At 34.1% G+C, this 26,945-nt stretch overlaps 4 protein-coding genes and 1 pseudogene across 5 annotated transcripts; 2 read left to right on the top strand and 3 right to left on the bottom strand.

The window, feature by feature from the left end:
* Positions 1–1,460: 1,460 nt before the first annotated feature.
* LOC113711236 (pentatricopeptide repeat-containing protein At1g28690, mitochondrial-like) lies at positions 1,461–3,351 on the top strand (annotated as a pseudogene).
* A 909-nt stretch (positions 3,352–4,260) lies between these two features.
* On the bottom strand, positions 4,261–5,504 carry LOC113713059 (deoxyuridine 5'-triphosphate nucleotidohydrolase-like). Its single transcript, XM_027236770.2, has 3 exons — positions 5,218–5,504; positions 5,032–5,123; positions 4,261–4,927 (listed from the first exon to the last, which is right to left on the bottom strand). Exons 1-3 carry the CDS (start codon positions 5,409–5,411, stop codon positions 4,683–4,685), a joined length of 531 nt encoding a protein of 176 aa, XP_027092571.1. The 5' UTR covers positions 5,412–5,504; the 3' UTR covers positions 4,261–4,682.
* A 5,263-nt stretch (positions 5,505–10,767) lies between these two features.
* LOC113712172 (uncharacterized) lies at positions 10,768–13,463 on the top strand. Its single transcript, XM_027235463.2, has 5 exons — positions 10,768–10,896; positions 11,283–11,338; positions 11,828–11,966; positions 12,076–12,444; positions 13,014–13,463. The coding sequence occupies exons 3-5, from the start codon at positions 11,936–11,938 to the stop codon at positions 13,424–13,426; spliced, it is 813 nt and encodes a 270-aa protein (XP_027091264.2). The 5' UTR covers positions 10,768–10,896; positions 11,283–11,338; positions 11,828–11,935; the 3' UTR covers positions 13,427–13,463.
* Positions 13,464–21,160: 7,697 nt separating this feature from the next.
* LOC140015078 (protein ALP1-like) lies at positions 21,161–22,624 on the bottom strand. Its single transcript, XM_072066956.1, has 3 exons — positions 22,091–22,624; positions 21,769–22,000; positions 21,161–21,609 (listed from the first exon to the last, which is right to left on the bottom strand). Exons 1-3 carry the CDS (start codon positions 22,622–22,624, stop codon positions 21,161–21,163), a joined length of 1,215 nt encoding a protein of 404 aa, XP_071923057.1.
* Positions 22,625–23,345: 721 nt separating this feature from the next.
* On the bottom strand, positions 23,346–26,711 carry LOC140015517 (uncharacterized). 2 transcript variants are annotated; one of them, XM_072068160.1, is made up of 3 exons: positions 25,306–25,431; positions 24,651–25,215; positions 23,346–24,144 (listed from the first exon to the last, which is right to left on the bottom strand). In XM_072068160.1, the coding sequence occupies exons 2-3, from the start codon at positions 24,978–24,980 to the stop codon at positions 23,521–23,523; spliced, it is 954 nt and encodes a 317-aa protein (XP_071924261.1). In that variant the 5' UTR covers positions 24,981–25,215; positions 25,306–25,431; the 3' UTR covers positions 23,346–23,520. The 2 variants fall into 2 exon arrangements, with proteins under 2 accessions (XP_071924261.1, XP_071924260.1); XM_072068159.1 differs by having other exon boundaries at positions 24,651–26,711.
* Positions 26,712–26,945: the final 234 nt, after the last annotated feature.

The raw sequence follows: 26,945 nt of genomic DNA on the forward strand, positions 1-26,945 counted from the left end.
TATCTACAATTACATTTGACTGTTTACCTAAAATATTCTTTTGAAGTATTGATTCCTTTATTTTTTTTTTTCCCTTTTCCTTTGACTATGACAGTTTGATTGCTAAAGATTTTGATATTAACAGCAGGCAATCATTATATTAACATCTGCAATTGCATTTGAAAGCTTACAAAAAAGTAATTTGACTCCAATCAGCTTTCTTGGACTTTATTTTCTATTCAATTATTACTTTTTTCCACCCCTTTCTTCCAAACTTCAGTTTTACTTGGTCAGAGAGGAACTATTCAATGAGGACTACAACATAACATTGCTTGTGCCACAGATGGCACTTTGATTTTCATTTTTTTTTTTTTTGGAGAATATTGACTAAGATGCAACATTGGTTTTCCAAAAGTACTTCATTATTAAATTCATAAAAGCTAAAAGTCTATGGTGGGATTTCTGAATCAGACAGATTAACTTTTTTTTTTTTTTTTACCTTCTCTTATTTATAAGGACTGTATCTAAGTGTGTATTTTTAGAAGATTTTGTAACAATCAATTTTTTTTTTTGGGGTTTGAACATTACTAATCTAGAAGGCATCATGAAATGTGGGAAAGTTTTGGTTCGATTTAGGCTGTCCCTGTGACTCATTTATCCAAAAAAAAAAAAAAATTCCCAATCATATATAATTAGTAAACAAATCCAGCAATGACAAGTGCAAGAATTAACATCCAACAATAGTTCTTCGAGTTTTCAGAGCTTCCCTACTTTGGATTTCACTTAAATTTAAAAATCTACCTTTAAATTAAAAGTATTTAAATTACATACATACATATATATATATGTACGTAATTTAAGCACTTGAATTTACCATAAAAAGTATATAAAAAGTTTACAATTATCAATATTAATTTGCCATATAATATATGCTTTAATACAAAATATATGGACCAACCCCAACACATATAAATGTAGATGCTAATATAATATAATAAAGTGCAAAAGTATCATATAATATATTCTAGTAAAAACCCCAACACATATAACGTTAATGACAATAGTATAGGTAACCCTAACCCTACAATGGTCCAAGACAAAACTTGCATTTTTTCTTCATGAAAATAACGTATGCACATTTCTTTCAGAGCATCCATACCTCAAGCGGGTTCAATAGAAGAAAAAGTTAGCATACAACACAAGTACGCCATTCTGTGAAAAGATGGAAGAAGACAAATTAGCCAAAAAAGATACAAAACAAAGACTTTAATTGAAATACAAAAGTTAAAAATACAATTCCAAATGCCCCTAATTGACAAATATCTTAATAACCCGTGGAGTAGGTCGGCCGGTCATGTAGTCATTCTTTAAGGCATTGACCAATGTTTGAATCCCGTGGTTACCATACTCGAAGTGAGTTGGGGCGCCCTCTTCCAGACCGCAGGAGGATTAGTCGGGTTGAAAGCCCGGATACCCCCCATGTCATAAAAAAAAAAGACAAATGTATTAATAGGCCAAACAATGAGGCCTCAATCCTGCAATTTCTTAAAAAGATGTCAAAATGTGCAAAAGTCGAACGCCTGATCCCATCAACGACTAACTACCCACCAACAGAAAATAACTACCTTTTGAACCCGTTAACTTCCACTAGTGTCTCCTCGGCCCTCGAATACTACATCAACTCAGACCACCCTTCTCACGGGCAAAAGATTCATTCCCACATTATCAAAACTGGGTTCAAGCCCAATCTTAATATCTGCATCAACATCCTCATGGTTCACCTCCAATCTTCTTGCTTGGCGTATGCGCAGAAATGTTTGATGAATTGCCTCAACCAACATTTAGTTCCTCTAACTATGTGCTATCAGGTTACATAAAACATGGGTTCGATGAGAAATCCTTTGATTTGTTTAGAAAATTGACCTTTTCAGGTGAAATGCCTGACGGTTTTACATTTTCGATGATATTGAAGGGATCTAGTTTTCAAAGTGTAATCTCACTGTCAAAGGCTGTAGGCAAAGAGGTACATGCCCAGATAGTCAAATTTGGAATTGAAGGTGATGATGTGCTTTGCACGGCTTTAGTCGACTCGTGTGTGAAGAGTGGGAGAGTGGATTATGCAAGGAGAGTGTTTGATTTGATGTTGGAGAAGAGCATAGTTTGTGCCACATCTATGATCACTGGTTACATGAACTAGGGTCTTGTCAAAGATGCTAAGGATGCCTTCAACAAGATAGTGGATAAAGATGTGGTGGTTTTCAATGCAATGATTGAGGATTACAGTAAATCGATTGGAACTCCCAAGAAGGCTATTTAGGTTTTCATTGCCATGAAAAGGTTGGAATTTAGGCCCACAATTTCAACCTTTGCGAGCATTATTGGAGCTTGTTCTGTAATATCAGCATTTGAAGTTGGTCAGCAGGTTCAAGGGCAACTTAAGAAGACTGAATTGTTCATGGATATAAAAATGGGCAGTGCTCTTCTTGATATGTATTCAAAATGTGGAAGAACAGAGGACGCAAGAAGAATTTTTGATCATATGCCTGAAAGGAATGTGTTTACGTGGACTTCCATGATTGATGGTCATGGTAAAAATGGTGCTCCAACTGAAGCACTTCAGCTCTTCAATAGGATGCTATTAGATCCCTTAGTCGAGCCTAACTATGTTACCTTTCTCAGTGCTCTTGCTGCTTGTGCACATGCTGGACTAGTTGCAAAAGGATGGGAGATCTTTTACTGCATGGAGAGAGACTGTTTCATGAAACCAAGGATGGAGCACTATGTGTGCATGGTTGATCTCTTAGGCCGTGCAGGAAGTCTTAATCAGGCCTTTGAATTTATTGTGAAAATGCCTCAAAAGCCTAGTTCTGATGTTTGGGCAGCTCTTCTGAGTTCTTCTAGGCTGCATGCAGATATAGATATAGCTAATTTAGCTGCCAATGAACTAATCAGGTTAAATGCTGAGAGTCGTCCTGGGGCATAAGTTGCTTTATCAAATACCTTGGCAGAGGCAGGGAGATGGAACAATGCAAGTGAAATTAGGGAGTTTATGAAGACAAGAGGCATATCTAAGGGCGCTGGCTTTAGTTGGTTTCAGAGTGATACCAGTTTACAAGTTTTCCATGCTGGATAATAGACGTAAATGAAGGCTGTCATGAATCTCTATTTCTGGACGAATTGGATAGCAAGGAATGCAATCAAGGAAGAATGTTAGAAAAGTTTCAGCCATGGGCCTGCTTAGTTTTGATTCATTACCTAGGCTAACAGTTGGAGAATCCAAAGAACTTGGTTTATGGGCTTCGCTGCTATGTGATTGTTGTTAGGAACAATACTCGTTCCTCCCTTCTAAGAATGCAGCTTGGTTATGGAAAAGTGTCACAAGTGCAAAAAAGTTGCTTGAACATGGCCTTAGGAATAGAGTTGGGGAGGGCAGAACAGGCTATTTGGCAACATAAATAGATTCAATGTAATGATAGATTGTAAAGTGACAATCTGGATGCCGCAGAACTTGTTTTGGACCACAGCTGGTTAGTTGATTTGTGAATTTTAACTGGAATATACAGCTTGTTAAGCAGTCTTTCAACAATGAAGATGCTCAATACATGCTCAGCATGCCAATAAATCTTAACTAGGAAAGCAGACAGGATATACTGAAAGCATGACTCATCTGGCCAGTAGACAGTCTAGTCAGGTTACAATGAAGCAAAAAATGTGGAAAAAAGAAATGAAAGATGGAATCAGTTTGAGGGAAAATGTAGTATAGTTAATCAGAGTTCAGGAATATGGGAGATGCTGTGGAACTTAAATGTGAAACACAAAATCAAGCACTTAGTAAGGAGATGTTTTCACAAAGCAGTTCCTGTGAATGAGCTCATATTCAGGAGGTAACAGATGTAAAAGCTGTCGAGAAGGGCAGGAAACTGTAGAGCATATACTTTTCTTTTGGTGAATTGATTTGGACAGCTGCACCTATTCAGTGGGATGGGCTCAGACATGTACAAAGGGATTTTTAGCAATGGAGGAACCAGCTGAAGGAGTCAGTGATGAAGAAAGAAGAGGAGTAAATTCAAATCTTTTCTGCTACTGACCAATGAATAACAATTATGAACTTCCACCAGCATTTTCCACAATTTTCCTCCTTGTAATCATTCAGGTCACGCTGTAAATCTTCTCTATTGCCTCTTAAGGCAAATATTATTGTTAAATTTTGTAATTCAAGGACCACATTACATCAATGAATATCAATTTGGACTTGGATACATCCATAGGATCATTAATCAATGAGACAAATACCAAGCTTTTTTCTTCTTAACTGCAAAAAATCAGTTGAATTCCCCTTCCAAAAGACCCATCTCTAGTGATTTGAGGTGCACCGCTAATCAGATGTTACCCTGGTCAATTATGTTCAAGACCATCCATTCACCAAATGGATGGAAACTGTTTAATATCCACAAAACAACATTTCAAAAGAATGACATACTAGATTCACCTTAAACCAAAACTAAGAACAACATACTAGCTCTTCAGGAACAGGCAGCCACAGTACTAGATAAACATGTGATTTTCCATAGAATATTGGAGAGCAATCCATCTTCACCCTTAATCCCTGATACCAAATATAAAACAAAATAATATAAGAAAACCACCTTTTCCTACTAGTCATTATCTACCATCAGTAATACTTGTCTGGATTCCTGAATGCTCTAAACCCCAGTTGATCCAAAACCTCCAGCTCCCCTGACAGTGGTATCCAGATCATCAACTTCTTCCACCTCCGGCGTCACAATTTTCCCAATAATCAGCTGTGCAATTCTGTCACCGGGCTTCACCTCAAAGTCAACATCAGAATGGTTGAACAAAATCACCCCAACTGGACCCCTGTAATCTGCATCTATCACTCCAGCTCCAACATCAATTGAATTCTTCCATGTCAATCCCGACCGCGGCGCTATAATCATTAAATAAATTCAACAACATTTTACTCACAGTGAGGAGAAAAAAAAAGCCCAATTTCAGAAAAGATAAAATGGATGATTTCTAATGGAATATTACCAACACGGGCATAGGTTCCTTCAGGGACGGCAATGCTCAAATCAGTCGGGATCAAAGCTTTGCCTCGGGCGGGCACTTTTATTTCAGCAGCACTGTCCACAGAAACAAAAACACACAAAATTACCACATTTTTTTTTCATATAATTTTCATACCATCGTTAATCAAAGAGTGAAGGAGAACAATACCTGGAGAGATCATAGCCAGCAGAGAGGGGAGAAGCTCTAGAGGGCAAAACTGCTTTGTCAGAGAGCTTTTTGACTCGGAAAAATGGGGCGGTGGCGGGTTGGATCAAGCCATTTTCAGGGTCAAGTCTCCGGATTTCTGGGGTGGGTTCTTTGACTTCGGGGCTATGGTTTTGGAGGTTCATCTCTTCGGCCATGGCGAAATGGATGTTGGAATTTGGGGACTGAGGAGGAATAATTCTCCTGAAAATGGGGAGTTTGAGGTTAATAGCGCCAAGAATTCCCGCCGTTTTTTGCATGCGACTGATGAGTTGTAAAGTTACCATTTTTGTTTTTTTTTTAATTTATTTAGCATTTGAACTTGATAGTTTTGAATCATTTAAACACAGATAAAATCTTATAGAATCTTTGGGTAAGCCATTATGTTAATTGTGGGGTGAGAAGGCTAATATTACTACATTATTATTTTACATGAAACATTTTGCTTTTTTCTTTTTTTTTTGGGTCTCACATTTATGTTTCATTTTTTCAACTTAAATTTTTATTTAGTTTTGGTAAATTGATTGGCACTAATCTGTTAGCTCGTCTTAACTAATGCTGCATATCCATGAATTTCCACACATAGTGCATTCATGGAAATTTTTTTATTTTTATATGATTTGACAAATATTAATTGTGCACACGTTAAACCCCATTGCAATAACAAAATCTTATATTTCCACATTGATTTGTTCTTGCCAAAGATGAAAAAATATGAACTTTTTTATAACATCGCGATAGTAGAATCCAACAGATTATATTGGAGATAAAATAAATAAATATAAACTTTTGTCTAAAATTTTGTTTTTACTTCAAAATTTTCTAAATGTATAGTTTGCCTCAAAATTTATTTCGAACATGATGTTAATCTTAGTTTGAAAATTGATTGTAATTTCATAGTAATTTTATTTTAAAAGGTTGACTATTTAAGTTTTACCGTGAAATCTAATAGTTTTACTTTCATTATAGCTATAAAGAGTTAAAGTATAGGTCTCCAAACTATAGAAAACTAAAGTGTATATATGTCACGCCATATGGTTAGTGATGAAACCAGGATTTTTTTTCTAGGAGAACAAAATTTTTTCCAACAAAATTATCTTAATATATTATATTCAAAATAATTTTCATTTATTTAAATATATGACATATAAAAACATCAAATATTAACTTTAATTGTAAATGTATGTCTATTCATAAATATGCAGCATAGTCATAACGAAAATTAATATAAAAAATAACCTTTGATTAAATATCTTATAACATCACAAACCACCCAAGTTGCACATTATGAGAAAATGCTCTAATATGTCACCTGTCCAATATATATATATATGCAATACAAATATAACTATTTTCAATTAAAAAAGATAAAAGTTATGTTAACATACCTTGAAATTTCGACATATTTTCTTAAAAGTAAATTGAGATTTACGTTCTTTCATAGAACTAAATTCATCCATGATTGAATCAATACTAAATTTTTCAACAACTTCCTTTTCTACATACATAATTAGGCAATCATTTAAAAAATCATCTTCCATCTTGTTTCGGATTTTAGTCTAATTGATTTTCATAATTGAAAATACCTATTCTCTAATTGCAGTTGATACAGGAAATGTGAGAAAAAGTCTAATCATTTGGCTAAGCCGTGCATTTGTATATGGTCTAATAAAGTAAATATTTTTATTTTGGCCCATTGATAATTGTGGATTGGATCTCTTTATTATAATATATTAAATTGGGTAGATTTACTATGGATCATCAAATTATATGTTTATTTTTTTGAAAGTTAAATAATTAACACAATAAAAACAAATAACTTATTTTGATGAAAAAAGTAATTCAAAGGTGGTTAATTCATATATATATATATATATATATATATATATATATATGTATATATAAACTCTCATAATATAAACTAAAATAGTGAAAAATTAGAAGGGCTAACTTTGTTTTATACATAAATTTACGTATTATGAGCTCAAATTTTCAAAACTTAGGGGGGATATAGCTCCCCTCAGCCATGCGTTGGCTTCATCATTGCATATGGTGGTTTTTTTTGTTTTAACCCTAATTTTTTTTGACTACTTTTGCCTTTTACATACTAAATTGGTTTTTTTTGGTAGAAGACGCCTGAATGTATCTATATCTATATCTATATCTATATAATAAAAGCGAGAGTTGGCAAATGAATAGTGACATTTTGGTCAAGCGGTTATGCCGTTATTTTTGTGACTTCAAGGGGTGTTTTGGTCTTTTGGAATTCGATGGCAATGGCTCTGCTGGAAATTGATCTTTGGTCAAGCAGTTATTCGGTAATTATGGACAACTTTGTTGGCTTTTGTATGTGTGTTTGGTTTCTCCAAGTGAGCCGCACAAAGCTCCTACTTTTCCTCCTAAGTCACACCTGTTCCCAGTTCCCACTTGAAACTCCTAAACGGAGTTGCTTCGGTCTTTTATCTTCTTCAACTGGATTAAGTATACACGGATTCTTTCTTTTAATCTTCTCTTTATTTTCTTTATCAGAAAATTTTTAGTGCCCTTATTTTTATTATTATAGTTTTCATTCTATTTATATGTGCATGCTAAGCCATGAGCTTATTTTCTCTTTATAAAAGATAATATCTAACAATATAAAAGGGGAGAGTTGGGTTATGAATAGTACTTTTTGGTCAAGCGATTATGCTGCAATTATTGTTGGATGTGGAGGCTATTTTTGTCAATTGACTATTTTGGTTATTTCCCGTTGGTGGTTTACTTTGTGAGGCGGTAAATAAAAACTCTGTGTGTGCCTCTCTTTCTATGCAATTTATTACTCATTGCATTGGGTGGAGTAGTTGTCTACCATGTTGACAAGAAACTTCTAATTGCATGATTCCCAAAAATTGAACCGAAAAAAAAATTGAAGTCCAACATTGTCATCACAGGTAACGAAAATTGGCTAACGTGTCAAGATTTGGAATTAAAAATGGTTTATAATCCTTCTATTATTTAAGACGCACAATTATAAAAAAAATATTAGTCTATATATCCATATTAAATGTATATAATTATTACAAATTTTTTGATGCCCTTATCTTTATTATTATTTTTCCATTCTATAAACATAAAATTATTTCCGCCCTGTATGTGAGTTAGATGGTTAACTTACTTCCTTTTTAAAAGAATTAATTTCTTATTTTACTAACATATTCGTATTTAATATATATAATTATTATAAATTTTTTAACACATTCATTTTTCCTAATGGCTCTAAACTGAAAAGCAATATGGTGTGCTATTTTTTTTTATTATTTTAGTCAAACATGTAACATTAATTAGATTGTTTCTTACATTAAAAAACTAAAGTACTCTAAATTAAAAATATATATATATAATTATATATATAATACAAAAGGGAGAGTTGCCCTATGAATGGTATTTTTGGTCAAGTGGTTATCCTGCAATTATCTAACAATATAAAAGGGAGAGTTGCCCTATGAGTAGTGTTTTTTTGTCAAGTGGTTATCCTGCAATTGTTATTGGATGTCGGGGCTGTTTTCATCAAATTGCCTGTTTTGTTTGTTTAAAGTAGGTATAGTTATGGTGCATTTACGAGACATATTGATCGAATTGGTAATTGGTGGTGTAAAAAGTGAAACTTTTGAAAGTTGGTTTTTTGTGGTTAATTATTTGCTTTTAAAGTGTCCTGTAAATGCAAAATTACCTAGGAAAGAATTGATAAATTATTGCTAGCTTTAGTGACTTTAAAAATGGCCTTTATTACTGTAACATGAAATAAAATTGTTAAATGTTCTGTAAATGCACAATTATTGAGGAAACAATTAATAAATTATTGTTGGCTTGACATGAAATAAAATGGTTAAGTGTTTTGTAAATGCACAATTATTGAGGAAACAATTAATAAACCATTGTTGGCTTTAGTAACTTTAAAAAATGGGTTTTATTACTGTGACATGTGGTGATTAATTTTAACAATGCCAAGTTCTATGGTTTAAGTGCTTAATTGACTTGCCAAGTCCCCTCTTTTTTGTGTCAACAATGATTAATACTTTTTTGGGAATGATTCACTTTATAATTTTCTAATTATCTTAATTCAAATGCAAAATAACCTTATACAATTTTTTAATTTACGCTTATGCATTCTAAGTAAGCGCCCTCATGCATTCTATATATTATTGTTCTCATGTATTCTATATATTTCATAATTGTCAACCTTTAATAAAAACGATAATTTTCTAATGATCTGCATGAATTAGATAATAATATAGATATATACTAATAAACCCACACAATAAAAAATAGTTAACACGGGAAATATTAACCCACCCACTAGTCTATATAATAAAAGGGAGAGTTGGCAAATGAATAGCGCCATTTTGGTCAAGCGGTTATGCCGTTATTTTTGTGACTTCGAGGGGCATTTTAGTCTTTTGGACTTGGATGGCAATGGCTCTGCTGGAAATTGATCTTTGGTCAAGCGGTTATTCGGTAATTATGGACAACTTTGTTGGCTTTTGTATTTGTCCTTCAGGCGTGTGTTTGGTTTCTCCAAGTGAGCCGCACAAAGCTCCTACTTTTCCTCCTAAGTCACACCTGTTCCCACTTGAAACTCCTAAACGGAGTTGCTTTGGCGTTTTATCTTCTTCAACTGGATTAAGCATACACGGATTCTTTCTTTTAATCTTTTCTTTATTTTCTTTATTAGAAAATTTTTAGTGCCCTTATTTTTATTATTATAGTTTTCATTTTATTTATATGTGTGTGCTAAGCCATTTTTAGTGCCCTTACTTTTATTATTATAGTTTTCATTCTATTTATATGTGTGTGCTAATTTATGAGCTTATTTCTCTTTATAAAAGATAATATCTAACAATATAAAAGGGGAGAGTTGGGTTATGAATAGTGCTTTTTGGTCAAGCGATTATGCTACAATTATTGTTGGATGTGGAGGCTATTTTTGTCAATTGGCTATTTTGGTTATTTCCCGTTGGTGGTTTACTTTGTTAGGCGGTAAATAAAAGCTCTGTGTGTGCCTCTCTTTCTATGCAATTTATTACTCGTTGCATTGGGTGGAGTAGTTGTCTACCATGTTGACAAGAAGCTTCTAATTGCATGATTCCCAAAAATTGAACCGAAAAAAAAAATAGAAGTCCAACATTGTCATCACAGGTAACAAAAATTGGCTAACGTGTTAAGATTTGGAACTAAAAATGATTTATAATCCTTCTACTATTTAAGACGCACAATTATAAAAAAAAATTTAGTCTATATCATATCATAACTATATAAGTAAAGCGTCAATGCTAGTTGTGAACAGTACTTTTTGGGCAGGTTTAATTGTAAATATGGGTTTTGTGAAGGGTAAAGACTTTGTCCGGTTTCTTTGTTAAGTTTGCTTGTTAGAGGGGTGATTTGGGAACTTGGCTTTTTTTGCATGAATTCCTGATACGTGATTTCAAGCGGTGGCTTTTTTCCTCGGGAAAACATTTGGCCAGGTGTCCTTTGCTCGTTTTGCATTGCAATAGATAATGGGTTGCTTTTGCCTTTGTAATTACAAGTTCCTCTCGTTCCTTGTTCCGAACAACAACGGCTAGGCTTTCACTTGCAAGTTCCTCTGGCTCTTTGTGGCAACAACGGGTAAGCTTTGATGCCTCTCCGATTTTGGCTTTGTTCAATGCTTTGGTTAGTCGCGATTGTTATTCTTTCTTGCTTACAATTCACTGGTATTTATCTGCATGTTAGGAATTGAAGTTTATTAGTTTTTCTTCTTTCCGATGAGTGTGACCCCAAGTTTTATTGCACCTGTGATTTACTTGTTCAAAAGGTCTTGCGTTTTGAAGGCAGCTAGGTAGTTGCTTAATATGAGATCCATTCTCATTGTTTTTTTTTTGTTGATTTGGTAATGTATTTATCTTCATGCTTTGTAGTTCGTTGCTTACTTTTCATGCATATAACGTATTTGTTTGATTGACAATTGTTAATTCATGTCTGATATATCATATCATGTATTTGTTTAATTGCAGCTATTTGTTTGGAGACCTGTAAACGTTTTTCCTTGCTCTGCATCTTCTAATATCATGTAAGTTTCTTTCCATCTGTTTCCGTTCTCTTTACCTGTATACTGTCCCTTTCTTTTTTGGTTTTGCATGAAAGTTAATCTTGTTTGCTTCTTATTCATTCAACAACATTGTGCTGTATTTTACTTGCATAAAATCTGTTGATTATTCTCCCCTGTTTTATTGGCATGAAAATTATTCTTCTTTTGTCCTCGTTACTTGAACTATAGTATATAAGTTAAACTATAGTATATAAGTATCACTGAAAATGGGTCCAAGGAGAAAATATGCTACACTTGAGGAACTTTACAGTGAAAAAAATCGTCGTCGTCGTGAACGATATGCTGCAGCTAAGAAACAAAAGGAGAATGGTCCATTTAATACGACTTGCACCATTACTGTGAAAGCATTGCGAATGATGGATAATTTAGCCGAGACGAGTACTTTTTCTATGAAGCGTATGCGTATCAATAAATATAATGATGGCACTTCTTTTGTGGATATGAGCACAGATGATACAATTGAGAATCCATTGTCCTCTTCACCTCTTATGAATAAATATGGTTCTCTTGGTTCTCCTACTATTCAAACCGATGAAGAATTGACTCCTGTTAATATCCATGGAAAAAGTATTGCTAATGTTTCCAATAGGTGAGTCTCCTATTCCAATTCAAAACTTAGCTTTGTTTTATCATTGTAAAATTATCTTTTGATTATATAATATATATTTATATAATTACTAATGTAAAATTATGTGCAGTGGCAAAGGACAATGCAAGTGATTGTAATACATTATCAACTAAAAAGGCTGCTCCATGGCCTAACACTTCCTGTTCAATCAATAATTCTTCATCTAAGGATAATGATGTGAAAGTGTCAGTCGATGGTCAACGACGAAGAAAGTACGCCACACCTGAGGAAACTCAAAGGGAACGAAATCGTCGTCGTCGTGAACGTTATGCTATAGCGAAGAAAGCAAAGCAAAAATCCTCAGTTGATAATATTTCTACTTTTCCTTTCATCACACCTGAACTACAAGAAGACATTAGAACTAATACAAATTTTGAAAACAACAATCACATGCCTTTCAATGATGAATCAGTATCTCATGTCCGCAGTTGTTTGCAAGGTTCGCTTACTTTTTTCTCTCCCGAACTAGCAATTATCTTTTTGGTTATTTACATGTCATTTTCTGATATCCAGTGCATCTTCTTGTATAATTTCTTGCATAGCTAATTCCAACTGAAAGGAAATTTATTTACTCAAATCTTTGTGTGGAGTATTGTTTATATTTTCTTTGGCATTACAATCACTTGTAACTTTTTAGCTTCATTTGTTAATAATTGAAAATAATATACAGGACCTGAGCTTTTTGAAAGCAATACAAATGATTCCAGGATCGAAAATACTATTTCAATGATCAGAAATTATGATTGCACCAAAAATTCTACGACCAATGAACATGATCAATTATCAAATAACAATAATATAACGTTTCCTACACCAGAGGGTTTTCTTGGTCCAAATTTTCGAGATGCCTCGTCTTCAAGAAGAAACACACCAGCTACTAATCTTTATTTACAATTTTTTTTTTGTCTTTTGTTGATTAGAACTATGACTAAGTATTTATCTTAAACTTTATATACATTATCTTGGATTGTTACACCAAATTTATGTTTATTGACACTATTATTATAGGTAGACGTCGTTCTGCAAAGCCTGATCCATTGCAAAATATAGCTGTTGAACCTGATGTTTTACCTTCAGTTCCAAATTGTGAACATTGTGATGCTAAGAGATTTCACAAAGAACCACCTGGATTTTGTTGTTCTTCTGGAGAGATTCAATTGCTTTCAACTGAAATGCCTAGAGAATTAATGCTTTTATATCTTGAGGATTCGGATGAGGCTGCTGAATTCCGACGGTGCATTCGTAGTTATAATAATATGTTTGCTTTTACTTCACTTGGCATGCACTGTGATCAATCATTAAGTAAAGATTATCATGGAATTTATACATTTAGAGTTCAAGGGCAAATGTACCATTATATCAATCCATTGGTACCGCCAGAAGGCCAGAAAGTAAAAAACTTTACAATTATACTTTTTTGACACTGATCATGAGACAGTGAATCGATTATCTATCTCAAGCAGATTTCGGGAAAGCTTGATTACGAAGATTGAAGAGATCTTGAAATTGAATCCATACTCTGCATTTTTCCGTGGTTTACAAGATCTTCCCAATATAGATGATTATAAGATTGTTCTTAACTCAAATCCAGATTTGGATCAACGAGTGTTCAATCGACCTACAACATCTCAAGTCGGAGCTGTATGGACAGATTCTGAAATTTCTGATTAGATTACCTCGCATCATATCCAAGTATATGGAAAAAATGGTGAAACACAAATTACCAAGCATTATTATGCTTGTTATGATTCACTCCAATATCCATTAATCTTCGCCAATGGTGAACCTAGATGGCATCCTTCTATAGAACGAGTACATATTGATCGAATGAATCCTCATCAAGCAACAACTTGTGCTGGAGAAAATTTATTGGACCCCCATCAATATACAACTCCTGATCAATTATTTGAAGCTGAAAAAAGAGGTAACTCGGTATTATTTATTACATATATTTTAAATGTATAATGAATTGTTTCATCTAGACATAAATTTATATGGTAAACATTATGAATTGGTACTGCAAGACTTTCATCAACAGTTTCAATAAAAGTATTCGATCTTAACACCAATTCAAAAGGAACTGATCCAAGCATTATTGAGCCATGAAGGATTCGACGAACAGCAGCATCGGCAATATAATACGTTGAGTACAATTGTAAAGTTTCATTCAAGACATGAATGTCATTATAATATGCAACTGCCGATCACCCTACAAAATAAACATCATAAAATTTTCTAAAAAAAAAAAGCAACGAACAAAATATAATACTTACCAAACTATTGCAAAAACAAATCGTTGATACCTCCAACCCATATTACGACTGTCCCGAATAAGACTTTTTTCAACAACTACTACTCGAAGAACCCATCCATAGATAGCATCATTTAACCGATTAACAAACACAACATTCTGCTCCATAACACTAAATTGAAAAGACAATTTCACCTAAATAACAAAGTTACAAATTACTTTTCTTACAAATAAAACTGAACTACTACAATAAAATGATCCTAATACATAATACAATTCACTTATATACGTAGAACAAAAATCAAGCATTCTTCATACTTGTCGCAAATATTCTGAACACTATAATAGGTGCCAGCCACATCAAAGAAACTTGGCACCCATGCACCCAGTGTATTCAAAAACCCATGCCACATAGCCAAACAATCACTCTATGTTTTATTCTACCTTGCATGTAATATCATATTTCACTCAACCCAACAAATACAACGTCTGACAACAATTCTCACACACACTACACATGGGCCCCTAAAATTCACACCTAAAATTCACAAATGCATTTGCTTAACACAACGCCACAAAAAAATAACTATATCAGGCTAGCGTGGCCCCAAGCACTAGTATCCATATTAAATGTATATAATTATTACAAATTTTTTGATGCCCTTATCTTTATTGTTATTTTTCCATTCTATAAACATAAAGTTATTTCCGCCTTGTATGTGAGTTAGATTGTTAACTTATTTCCTTTTTAAAAGAATTAATTTCTTATTTTACTAACATATTCGTATTTAATATATATAATTATTATAAATTTTTTTAACACATTCATTTTTCCTAATGACTCTAAACTGAAAAGCAATATGGTGTGCTATTTTTTTATTATTTTAGTCAAACATGTAACATTAATTAGATTGTTTCTTACATTAAAAAACTAAAGTACTCTAAATTTCAAAAAAACAAAATAATATAATTATATATATAATACAAAAGGGAGAGTTGCCCTATGAATGGTATTTTTGGTCAAGTGGTTATCCTGCAATTATCTAACAATATAAAAGGGAGAGTTGCCCTATGAGTAGTATTTTTTTGTCAAGTGGTTATCCTGTAATTGTTATTGGATGTCGGGGTTGTTTTTGTCAAATTGCCTGTTTTGTTTGTTTAAAGTAGGTTGGTGGTGTAAAAAGTGAAACTTTTGAAAGTTGGTTTTTTGTGGTTAATTATTTGCTTTTAAAGTATCCCGTAAATGCAAAATTACCTAGGAAAGAATTGATAAATTATTGCTAACTTTAGTGACTTTAAAAATGGCCTTCATTACTGTAACATGAAATAAAATTGTTAATTGTTTTGTAAATGCACAATTATTGAGGAAACAATTAATAAATTATTGTTGGCTTGACATGAAATAAAATTGTTAAGTGTTTTGTAAATGCACAATTATTGAGGAAACAATTAATAAACCATTGTTGGCTTTAGTAACTTTAAAAAATGGGTTTTATTACTGTGATATGTGGTGATTAATTTTAACAATGCCAAGTTCTATGGTTTAAGTGCTTAATTGACTTGCCAGGCCCTCTCTTTTTCGTGTCAACAATGATTAATACTTTTTTGAAAATGATTCACTTTATAATTCTCTAATTATCTTAATTCAAATGCAAAATAACCTTATACAATTTTTTAATTTACGCTTATGCATTCTATATATTATTGTTCTCATGTATTCTATATATTTCGTAATTGTCAACCTTTAATAAAAAACGATAATTCTCTAATGATCTACATGAATTAGATAATAACATAGATATATACTAATAAACCCACACAATAAAAAACAGCTAACACGGGAAATATTAACTCACCTGCGTAACGCGCAGGCCGCCTCACTAGTATATATAAAAAAGGAACAAAAGTTTGTGCAAGTCACATTTGACTTAGCTCCGCTGTAGCACATAATCAACTTGGCAGTTCTACATTCCGGGTTTGACTCCCGGCAGCGGAACAAATAACCATTTTTTCCACCCAGTTTTTGCTTTGCCAAAGTGTTTCAGTGTTAATTTTTTTTTTTTCGCTTTTCGCTTTTTTTTTTTTTTTTTTTTTTTTTTTTTGAATTTTGGAAGTGTTCAGGCTTTGCTTTTTGTTTCGTTGTCCCTGCTGTTCACAAGAAAGCTAAGCAATTAAATTATTACAGATTTCTTAGTGCAGCAGATGATAATGAAAATTGAAAGCTCAACGTTGGAAAACTATTAAATTATTTTTTCATATGCAACGGATATGTTCGTTTTGAACAAAAGAAACAATGCTTTTTCTCAAATGGAAGAATTAAATTACCTCAAATTAAAACAATATTTACTTTTCCAAATCAAATTCACTATAATCAAAACAAGAAATAAATTCCTCATGTACAATACAAACTAAAACAATGTTTACTTTTCAAACTCAAATTCACTATAATCAGTCAACCTATGATTAGTTATGAACCAATCTCAATTTGCGTGTTATAATTACATTGAACTATTTATTACCGCCAATTTTTTTTTTCTTTTTGGCCGCGATTCTTTCACTACTGTTGGAATTGTGTAATCAACCAGTGTTGAAATCACCACCCTATAATTATTTGAAGGTTATTTGTAATTTATAGGTTATTTGTAATTTATCTCCTTAAGGTGATTCTCACTTTAATCCCCCAACATTTATTTTGTATCACTTAACCCCCCCCCCCCCCCCCCCCCCCCCCCCCCCCAAAAGAGATAAAAATACCCCTCTACAATGCAAATTTCTTTCATTTTTTCTCTCTTCTGTCTTTTATTACATATTATTTTTCTTTTTTCAAATTTTAATTTATAATAAAATAATAAAATAATCTTAGAAAAAATTTGGATGTCCATTCTCTAATTTACAAAACTAAAAAATATATATATTTTTTTACAAATCAATTTCATCTATTTTCCAATTTAAGAAATGAAGAAAAAATTTTATTCTATTTCCTTATAATTACACTATTCATAATCAATTATCCATTTTTACAATCACATGTCCATATGTCAGTACTGGACATTCTTTGGTTGTTTTCATATAATGAATTTTTGCTTATTACGATCTTACTTATTAATTTTTTAAAATAATCAATTATTAGTGTATGTCCTAATATATACTTATCGTATGTGAAACTCACCACCATCAATTAGAGTGATCAAAATCAAATCGCAAGTTAAAGTTCAATGACTAAAGGAAGTTGAGAATTTCAAAATAAGTACTTAACATAATAGAGAGGAATTTTTTTCCCTCAGGGGTTAAGCAACAAAAAATAAAGGTTAGGAAGCAAAGTGAGAAGGGTTAATTCCACTTTGTCCCCCCAAACTTTGGACGATTACCCATTTCAATTCCTAAACTTCAAAATGGAACACTTAAATCCCTAAATTTATAAATACTTACCACTTAAATCCCTAAACATATAAAATGAGACACTTAAATCCCTAAACCCTTATAAAATGGGACACTTCGACCACTAACGGCATTCAGGATTTGTTAACAATTTTCCTTAAGTGGGAGGTATTTTTAAGTTTAGGGACTTAAGTGTCCCATTTTGAAGTTTAGGAACTGAAGTGGATAATCGTCCAAAGTTTGGGGGGACAAAGTGGTATTAACCCAAGTGAGAATTAGGGTATACTTTTATTTAATATTAAAATTTCAAAAAACTTGGACAACTATACAATCCGGATTCAACTACCTAGCAGCAGAACAAATTTTGTTTTTGGCCCATGTTCTCTTCTTCAAAGCATTAATACGTCGATTGGTAAGTTTTATCCAGTTTTTCCACGAACCACTAATTGTCTTATATAAACATATAGGTGAACGAAGATCAACAACTCATAGCTCGTATATGAGGTAGATCCGCTGTAGCACTTAATTAAAAAGGAAGTCTTTGCAATCCGGGTTCGACTCCCGGCAGCGGAACATTTCTTTTCTTTTTTCGGTTAACCACTTATCCCTTTTTGGAAGTGTTTCAATTTATCTTCTTGTTTCTTTGCTCAGCATTGAAATATTAGAGATTTTCTCCCCCTCAAAGAGTAAAGTGCAGTAGACAATGATGAAATCTTAGCGTTTCAAAATTAACTTTTTTGTAAAGCAATCAAAATTCGTTCTTATTGGACCAAAGCGCTAATGCTTTCATTCACTTTCTATTGCACTAACCAAATTAAGTAATTGCTCCCCAAGATTTATAGTACTAAGTCTTAAATTGAAAATAAATAACTTAATGTACATTATAAACCAACACGGTTTCTTGGATAAAGAAATTACTTGATTACACAGTTGTTCAATCTAGAGCCAAATTAGAATCCTAAGGGGAAAAAAAAAACAGATTCAAGTTTCAAGAATACTGGAGTTAAAATCTTATAGATTCTTTGGGTAAGCCATTATGTTAATTGAGGGGGAAGGCTAATATTACTACATTATTATTTTACATGAAACATTTTGCTGTTTTTCTTTTTTTTTTGGGTCTCACATTTATGTTTCATTTTTCAATTTCAATGTTTTATTTAATTTTGGTAAATTGATTGGGAATAATTTGTTAGCTCGTCTTAACTAATGCTGCATATCCATGAATTTCCACACATAGTGCATTCATGGAATTTTTTTTTATTTTTATATGATTTGACAATTATTAATTGTGCCCACGTTAAACCCATTGCAATAACAAAACCTTATATTTTCACATTGATTTGTTCTTGCCAAAGATGAAAAAAAATATGAACTTTTTTATGACGTCGCGATAGTAGAATCCAACAGATAATATTGAAGATAAAATAAATAAATATTAACTTTTGTCTAAAATTTTATTTTTACTTCAAAATTTTATAAAAGTATAGGTTGCCTCAAAATTTATATCGGACATGATGTTAATCTTAGTTTGAAAATTGATTGTAATTTCATAGTAATTTTATTTAAAAAGTTTGACTATATAAGTTTTATCGTGAAATCTAATAGTTTTACTTTCATTATAGCTATAAAGAGTTTTACTTTCATTATAGCTATAAAGAGTTAAACTTTCATTATAGCTATAAAGAGTTAAAGTATAGGTCTCCAAACTATAAAAAACTAAAGTGTATGTATGTCACGCCATATGGTCAGTGATTTTTTTCCTGGGAGACCAAATTTTTCCTAACAAAATTATCTTAATATATTATATTCAAAATAATTTTCATCTATTTAAATATATGACATATAAAACATCAAATATTAACTTTAATTATAAATGTATGTCTATTCATAAATATGCAGTATAGTCATAACGAAAATTAAGATAAAAAATAACCTTTGATTAAATATTTTAAAACATCACAAACCACCCAAGTTGTACATTATGAGAAGATACTCCAATATGTCACCTATGCAATATATATATATATATATATATATATATATATATGCAATACAAATATAACTATTTTCAATTAAAAAAGATAAAAGTTATGTTAACATATCTTGAAATTTCGACTCTTTTCTTGAAAGTAAATTGAGTTTTACGTTATTTCATAGAACTAAATCCATCCATGATTAAATCGGTACTAATTTTTTCAACAACTTCCTTTTCTACATACATAGTTAGGCAATTATTTAAAAAATTATCTTCCATCTTGTTTCGAAGTTTAGTCTAATTGATTTTCATAATTGAAAATTCCCATTCTCTAGTTGCAATTGATACATGAAAAGTAAGAAAAAGTCTAATCAGTTGGGCTAAATTGTGTATTTGTATATGGGCTAATGAAGTAAATATTTTTATTTTAGCCCATTGATAATTGTGAATTGGATCTCTTTATTATAATATATTAAATTGGGTAGATTTACTATGGATCATCAAATTACATGTATAATTTTTGAAAGTTAAATAATTAGCACAATAAAAATAAATAACTTATTTTGATGAAAAAAGTAATTCAAAGGTGGTTATATATATATGTAGATATAAATTCTCATAATATAAACTAAAATTGTGAAAAATTAGAAGAGCCAACTTTGTTTTATGCATAAATTTACATACTATGAGTTTAAATTTTCAAAACTTAGAGGGGACCATAGCTCCCCTTAGCCATGCCTTGTCTCCGTCGTTGCATATGGTGGTTTTTTTTTTTTTGTTTTAACCCTAATTTTTTTGACTACTTTTGGATCCGTTTGGATTACCTGTTTTTGGAGGTGTTTTTAAAAAACTTAACTGTAGCATTTTTTGAAAAACTTCATGTAACGTTTGGATTCTTGTTTTTGAAAAACTCTGTGTTTTTGAAAAATACCTGCGTTTGGATTGAACAGTATTTCAAAAACACCTTCTTATTAAAAGTGAATATAAAAGAATTGGATAATTGCGCAATAACTTCAGCAACAAAGCCAATAATTACCTTTTATAAAGATGAGAAAATTTTCAATGGCCAAATATGAGAAGTAGCACACTACAGCCAATTAACAAATTTTGGAGTAACAAGAGGAACTTAACTTGTTTTTTTTTTTTAATTTTAAAAAATATCTCAAAATATATTTTAAAAACTCTTCTATTCTTAAATATCTCAAAATATTCGTTAAAAATATTTCAAAATATTTCTAAAAATTCTGCTGCAGCAAAATTTTTTAGATATTGACCCCCAAAAACTGCTACTTCAAACGGAGCCAGCTTGTTTTTGGGATTTTTGTACAATATCATCCACAAACACATGGTGCAATTAGCATTGAGGTGCACATATGGAGGTAGTGCAAACCACGAGTTAGCATATATAAGATAAACAATCGAGTCCTGAAAGACATAACACGATAACACTGACACAAATTCGAAATCAAGCGGAAATCACATGTTTTTCAATCAAAGCGTATTAAACTTTTTTATTTCTAGGCCTATCGGTCCAAAGCCTCGTAGTGTCCCCTAGTTATGCGCATTCCAATACATGTGCGCCGCCATTGCCCGCCGATCTTCGTTCCAATTAAAGATGCCCTGCTCCGACATATCGATGGGTTGGCCCGCCTGCTGTTGCTCCCCTGCTATCTGTGCATCAGCTATGGCTCCGAGGGTTGCTTCTTCGTTGAAGTACTCATCTGCTGGGGAGTATGCACGCATAAAATTGTGCAAAGTACAACATGCAAGCACAATATTATTTTGTGTTGCTATTAGATAATTCTGCATTGGACCCTTGAGTATTGGAAAACGCTTCTTAAGAACCCCAAATGTGCGCTCAATAATATTTCTAACCGATGCATGCCGCCTATTGAACAGACGTTTAGCTGCCTGTTCATGCTGTGTGCCCTGTGCTCCCCTAAACGGTGCCATAAAACCTGGCATATTTCTATAAGCAGCATCTACCGCATAATATTTCCCTGTCAATGATGTCAAGTTGATGGTTAAAAGGCTTTGATTACTAATACAGAAATAGGTTCTTCTTGATTTTGTTTATGTAAGGTCTTGAAAATATCTACCACATAATTATGCACAATCTGCCAATGCCTATCTTGAAACATAAAAAGTTTATCACATACCCGGCGGTGGCATAGGAAAACCCGAATTCGGATCTAGCAAGGTATCTTGGAGAATTCGGGCATCATGAGCACTGCCCTCCCAACCGACTCGAACATATACAAAGCGCATATCATGATCGCAGGCAGCAAGCACATTCTGAGATAAGTCACCATGCCGATTTATGAACCTCTCTCGTATCTCTGAGCTGCACCAAGCGGAGACGTGTGTCCCGTCTAGTGCTCCTACACAATCCTATACAAAGCCCCATAAAATATTTCAATAAATTGTAAATTGAAATTTGAGTTGCGAAAAAGTTGAAATAAAATGCTAAAAAACACAAACCCGGAACCACGGCATGAGTGATGCATTGTTCAAAATTCTTGGGTGAGTCCCATCGAAGTCAGTTGGCCTAACGAGATCACGATCGAGGCGAACTAATGCTCGTAACACACGACGAACATGTCGATCTATCGTCTCCGTGGAATGCTGGAACCGCTCGGCTAGAACACGGTGCCGCTCATCATGGCTCAGGCACATTAGAGTTAATGCAACGGATTCATGAACCCCCACCTGATGTGAAGGATATGCATGCCAATAACCACGCTGAACCAACAAATCACACAACATCAGGAATTGGGGAACATCCAAGCACATGTTTTCAATAATTCTGTCCTCATGTCCGTTTATCAGCTCAAGCACATAGTCCCTCCCCGAGAGCACACTATCTCTAACTCTTCTTCTTCTGGGAACTCGGTTAAAGCGTGGGTCGAAGAACATGAAGCCTAGGCGCACAACTCCCAAAAGGATGTTATCGAAAACAACATCATCCGTCTCGTCATCCAAGTATCCGCCCTGAATATATCCCTGATTATCCATCGCACTGCTATCAGTATCAAGTATGCAATAAAAATTCGGGATATCCTGCAAAGAAAGGAATCAAAAGGATTAAAAATAGAACCCAACAATGCTCTGGCTATATGCACAAAAATTTGATATAGAACAATCAGATAACAACTTATGAAGTTCACATCTTGTTCCTATTATGATAACAATGCTCCAGCTATTTGAACCTACTTTTATAAATGTAAAGCCTAGCAAAATAAGAAGTTTGCAGTTTCACAAATACAAGTTTCCAACAGAAGCATACTTGCTGGTTTCCAAGTTAACAAGTTGCACACCTATGGAACAATAAATCCGCAAAACATTCTAGTCGTCTGGTATAATTTATACCTGGCCAAGAAGCTTAGCTATCAGTTTCCAAGTTAACAAGTTGCGAAGCTTGGCTACAAATGTACCACAAATCCTATACAATCCCTAGGTATGGTGAATACCTAGGCAACATGATATAGAACAACTAGTGCAATCTAAAATTCTCACTAGGTTCGACCTCAGGCAAAGAATTGGCCAGCTGTTTAATGAACATTTGAAATCAAGTATAACTATGCCAATTTCAAACGTTACCAAACGATTAAATCATCTTATCCCTGCTTATGACACTGTAACAAAGCCTATTATCACACACAGCCAAAAGTTACAGCAATCTGTTCGAACGAGCACACACAGCAATTAAAACGTCACTAAATCGATTCATTAAAATTCAGAAAAAAAATAGACTCATTCGGGGTACACAAATAGAAAAATCCGCCGTCAAAGTTTCCAAGGCCAAACTACATCAAACGAAAATAAAAAGTGAAATAGTGGAATTGCATGTTCGGGGATACAAAGACAATCCAAGTGGGCTGCCACGACTAAAACTCGGATGGTATGAGCATCTATGCGGGTGGGAGGAGCCCTCGATGTCTCACAAACGCAAGCCGGGCATCGTCTGTGGTGCAGGAGAACCAAATGATACGCTCCGCTTTGGACCGGAGGAGATCGGCCATCTTAAGGTGAACATTTATGTCTAGTCCAAGCGCGCAGAGAGGCACCATTGCAGCTTCTAACTCCGCATCGTCATCTACAATAGCCTTTTGACTCTTCGAAAGTGAAGAGACCTCTGCACTCCCGCTCTTGCTCTTTTTACAGCTCAAATGTGTGTCAATACTGTCTAGGACGCGGACGTACTGCTGGAATTGGGGGGACGATGGTGAGAAGAAGGAATCGCAAGACATGTCACCCGATCTGCGCTTCCCTTTGCTGTTCTTAACTTTTTGTTTCCCTTTCCGACTCACAGGCTGTGAGGGAACGTTTTCCTCGGAGGAATCCACGTCCACAACTCCCTTTTCTGAACAGCGTCTAGCAGCTCTCTTCATTTGCTGCTCGTCGGCCGAGTTGGGCGGTGAATCTCCATATCCAGCGCTGAAATCCCCAGTCGCCCCTCGATTCATGAAAACTTCTTCGAGCATGTGATAAAGTAGGCATGAGCAATTGTAGAATCTAGCGTATGCCTCGTTCACCTACAACAAAGCAGAAGACAGCAAAAGCACAATGAATGCAACTCTGAAAAACATATGATTGCATTAGAGTTAGGAAACCAGCAATTAAATCCAAGGGGGGAACAGTTAATGCAAGGGGGAGGATAAAATCCAACAGGGAGACCGTTTTTATCGATTCCGAATGGCTTAAAAGTAAGAAACCAGCAAGTCAATCCAAGGAGGAGGACAGTTAAACTGCGAGGGTGAAGATAAAATCCAAAGGGGAGACAAATTTGCATAATTTCAATTCGCCTAACGAGAAACCAACAAGTAAAGGGCATAGTACGGGGGGACAGTTAGTGAAAGGGGGAAAAGAAAATCCAAGGGGGGAAACAGTTTTCAATAGTTCAGATTGGCTTAAAATACAGAAACCAACAAGTAAATCCAGCAGGGAAATAGTTATATCCAAGAGGGAAGAGAAAATCCAAAGAGGGGGCAGTTTTTAATAATTCCAAATGGCTTAAAAGTAAGAAACCAGCAAGCTATACCTGAACCAGTTGGCTCCACCGTTCATCATCCATCATGAAGGTGTAGTTCGTTGAGTCCCACCCCATACCAGTGCCCCGTTTCTTGAATGAAATGTAAAGCCTAGTGATGCTCTGAAGGGCATAGTACTTCGACCGAATACTATTGCTGGGAAATGGAATTCCGAACCTCTGAAGAAGCATGTTAGTAACCTCGGGGATGACATGGCTCCCGATGTTTTGAGACGATATCTCTCCACTCCTATGCATATGCAGCAGATGTTCGGCAAACACAAATTCATGTTCAGATGTGAAACTGTTACGTTTTGAGTACTTTCCTTTTGACGGTTTCATCTTATTTCTCTTTAGGATACATAAACAAGAAAATTGGGCATAAGAGTCAAAAAATAGACAAATGTGTCCTCGTTGTCATATAAAAATGGAGAAGGCAGTCGCACATGAGATTGTAAGTAGAAGGCTAAATGCAATTGGCTAACCTTAAAGTAATTAGTTATGCAAAGTTGCAAATCGTTTTCTCCCTGAGCTTACAGCGAACAACAATTGCTAAATCCCCTACTCCTTCGCAAGACTGTGAAGTATATATAGAAAATACAATCCTAGAGGTCATTTAATTGACTAAACTTCAACAGAATTAGACCAACTGACAAGTCTAACTTACCCTTCCAAGCACGCCGCGTCACAGGGGGCATGTAGCTCCAAGGAGGAGACAATAAAAGGACAATGAAGTAGCTGCAGCCGCAGTACTTACATAAAATGGAAGAAATTAGGTCCCCAAACTCATGCAAATTACTCAGCAAGATTGTGAAAATACACAAATATACTACAGCCAGCACTTTAAATCTACTACAGCCACCGTTTGGTTCGGAACAAATTATACATTGGAGTACATTTATAGCTCTGAAGAGGGTCAATTATATGAAAAAATATGCGGCAAACAAGTCAAGCGCCTATTCCAATAACACTGAATGTGCATAACAAAGACGATCGTCGGCAACGAGCAATCCCAAATCAAAAGAAGTTGTGAAGAAATGTTTTCAATAATTTACAATTAAGAACCAATATGAAAGACGCTGAACAAGTTTAAATCTACTACTTCATGTTCAGTCACTATTTTTTTTCCAATCGTCGGAAACAGATTGAAGGCGAAGAAAGAGACATCAATTTAGATGGTTGCATTGGATAAAAAATTTCAACTGTAGCCCTACTCTGTACGAATAAACCCAAAACTCAACGAACTCACCTGCAAGTTCCTTGAAAAAGAGGAGGCAGGAACCGAACTTCTTATGGGATGCAGCAGCGTACCGCCAATATCTTCACGAATTAACTACTGTAGCAGGGCCGAGCGAGTGATAATCGCGTAAGGGCACCTCAACGAAAAGAATCTACAGCGTGTGACTCCAATTGCAGATCTGCCCGCAGCAAGCTCAGGTGAAGCGCACAGTTGTTTGTGTAGCTCAAGCTTCGTTCCAATTAACTCTTAGCTGCCGGGCTGGAGGCGTGGAATCGATGGGCTGCCCCGCTTGCAGAAATCGTCGGTTGGTCGCTCTTCGAAATTTGAAAGGAGGAGCTGATGTCCAAAGGCTTCTTCGTTCTTAGCTCAGCTCAACAGAGAAAGGATAAGAAACTTTACACTGTGGCATCACATGACCGAAAAACTGTTTTTACTCTTCAGGAGCTAAAACGGTGTAGTCTTGCTACAGTAGGCACTGTAGTTTTTTGGTGAAAAGCTGTTGACCACTTTTTGTAGTTTGACTACAAAAACAGTTTTTACAAAAACTACCGATCCAAATAGAGCCTTTGCCTTTTATTTGTTAATTTTGCTTTTCCGTAGAAGACACCTGAATGTATATATATAGAAAAAGGAACAAATGTTTAAGCAACACATATTTGACTTTGCTCCGCTGTAGCACTTAATCAAATTGGTAGTACTACAGCCTCTGTTTGGAAGGTGAATTTTTTGGGAGTTTGTCTAAAATTTTACTGTAACTTACTGTAGATGTTTTTTAAAATTATTTTGAAATGTGTAGATTTTTTAATATTTTGAAGTGTATAATTTATAAATGGAAAAATCGCCAATTTAGTCCCTAACCTTTTTTTTATTGTCGATTTAGTACCTATACATTATTTATAGCCAATTTAATCCCTAAACTTATATTTCGATTCCAATCAAGGAGCTTAGCGGCGGCGCCACCGCATAATTTCCATCAGCTTTCCAATTGAACAACTCAAAAGGGGTATTTGAGGAACTTCCATTCTAGAGCCTTAACCAAAATTAAAAAAAAGGTTCAATCCTCCTTG

The sequence above is a fragment of the Coffea arabica genome, chromosome 10e, assembly GCF_036785885.1.
Source record: "Coffea arabica cultivar ET-39 chromosome 10e, Coffea Arabica ET-39 HiFi, whole genome shotgun sequence".
NCBI lineage: Eukaryota > Viridiplantae > Streptophyta > Magnoliopsida > Gentianales > Rubiaceae > Coffea > Coffea arabica.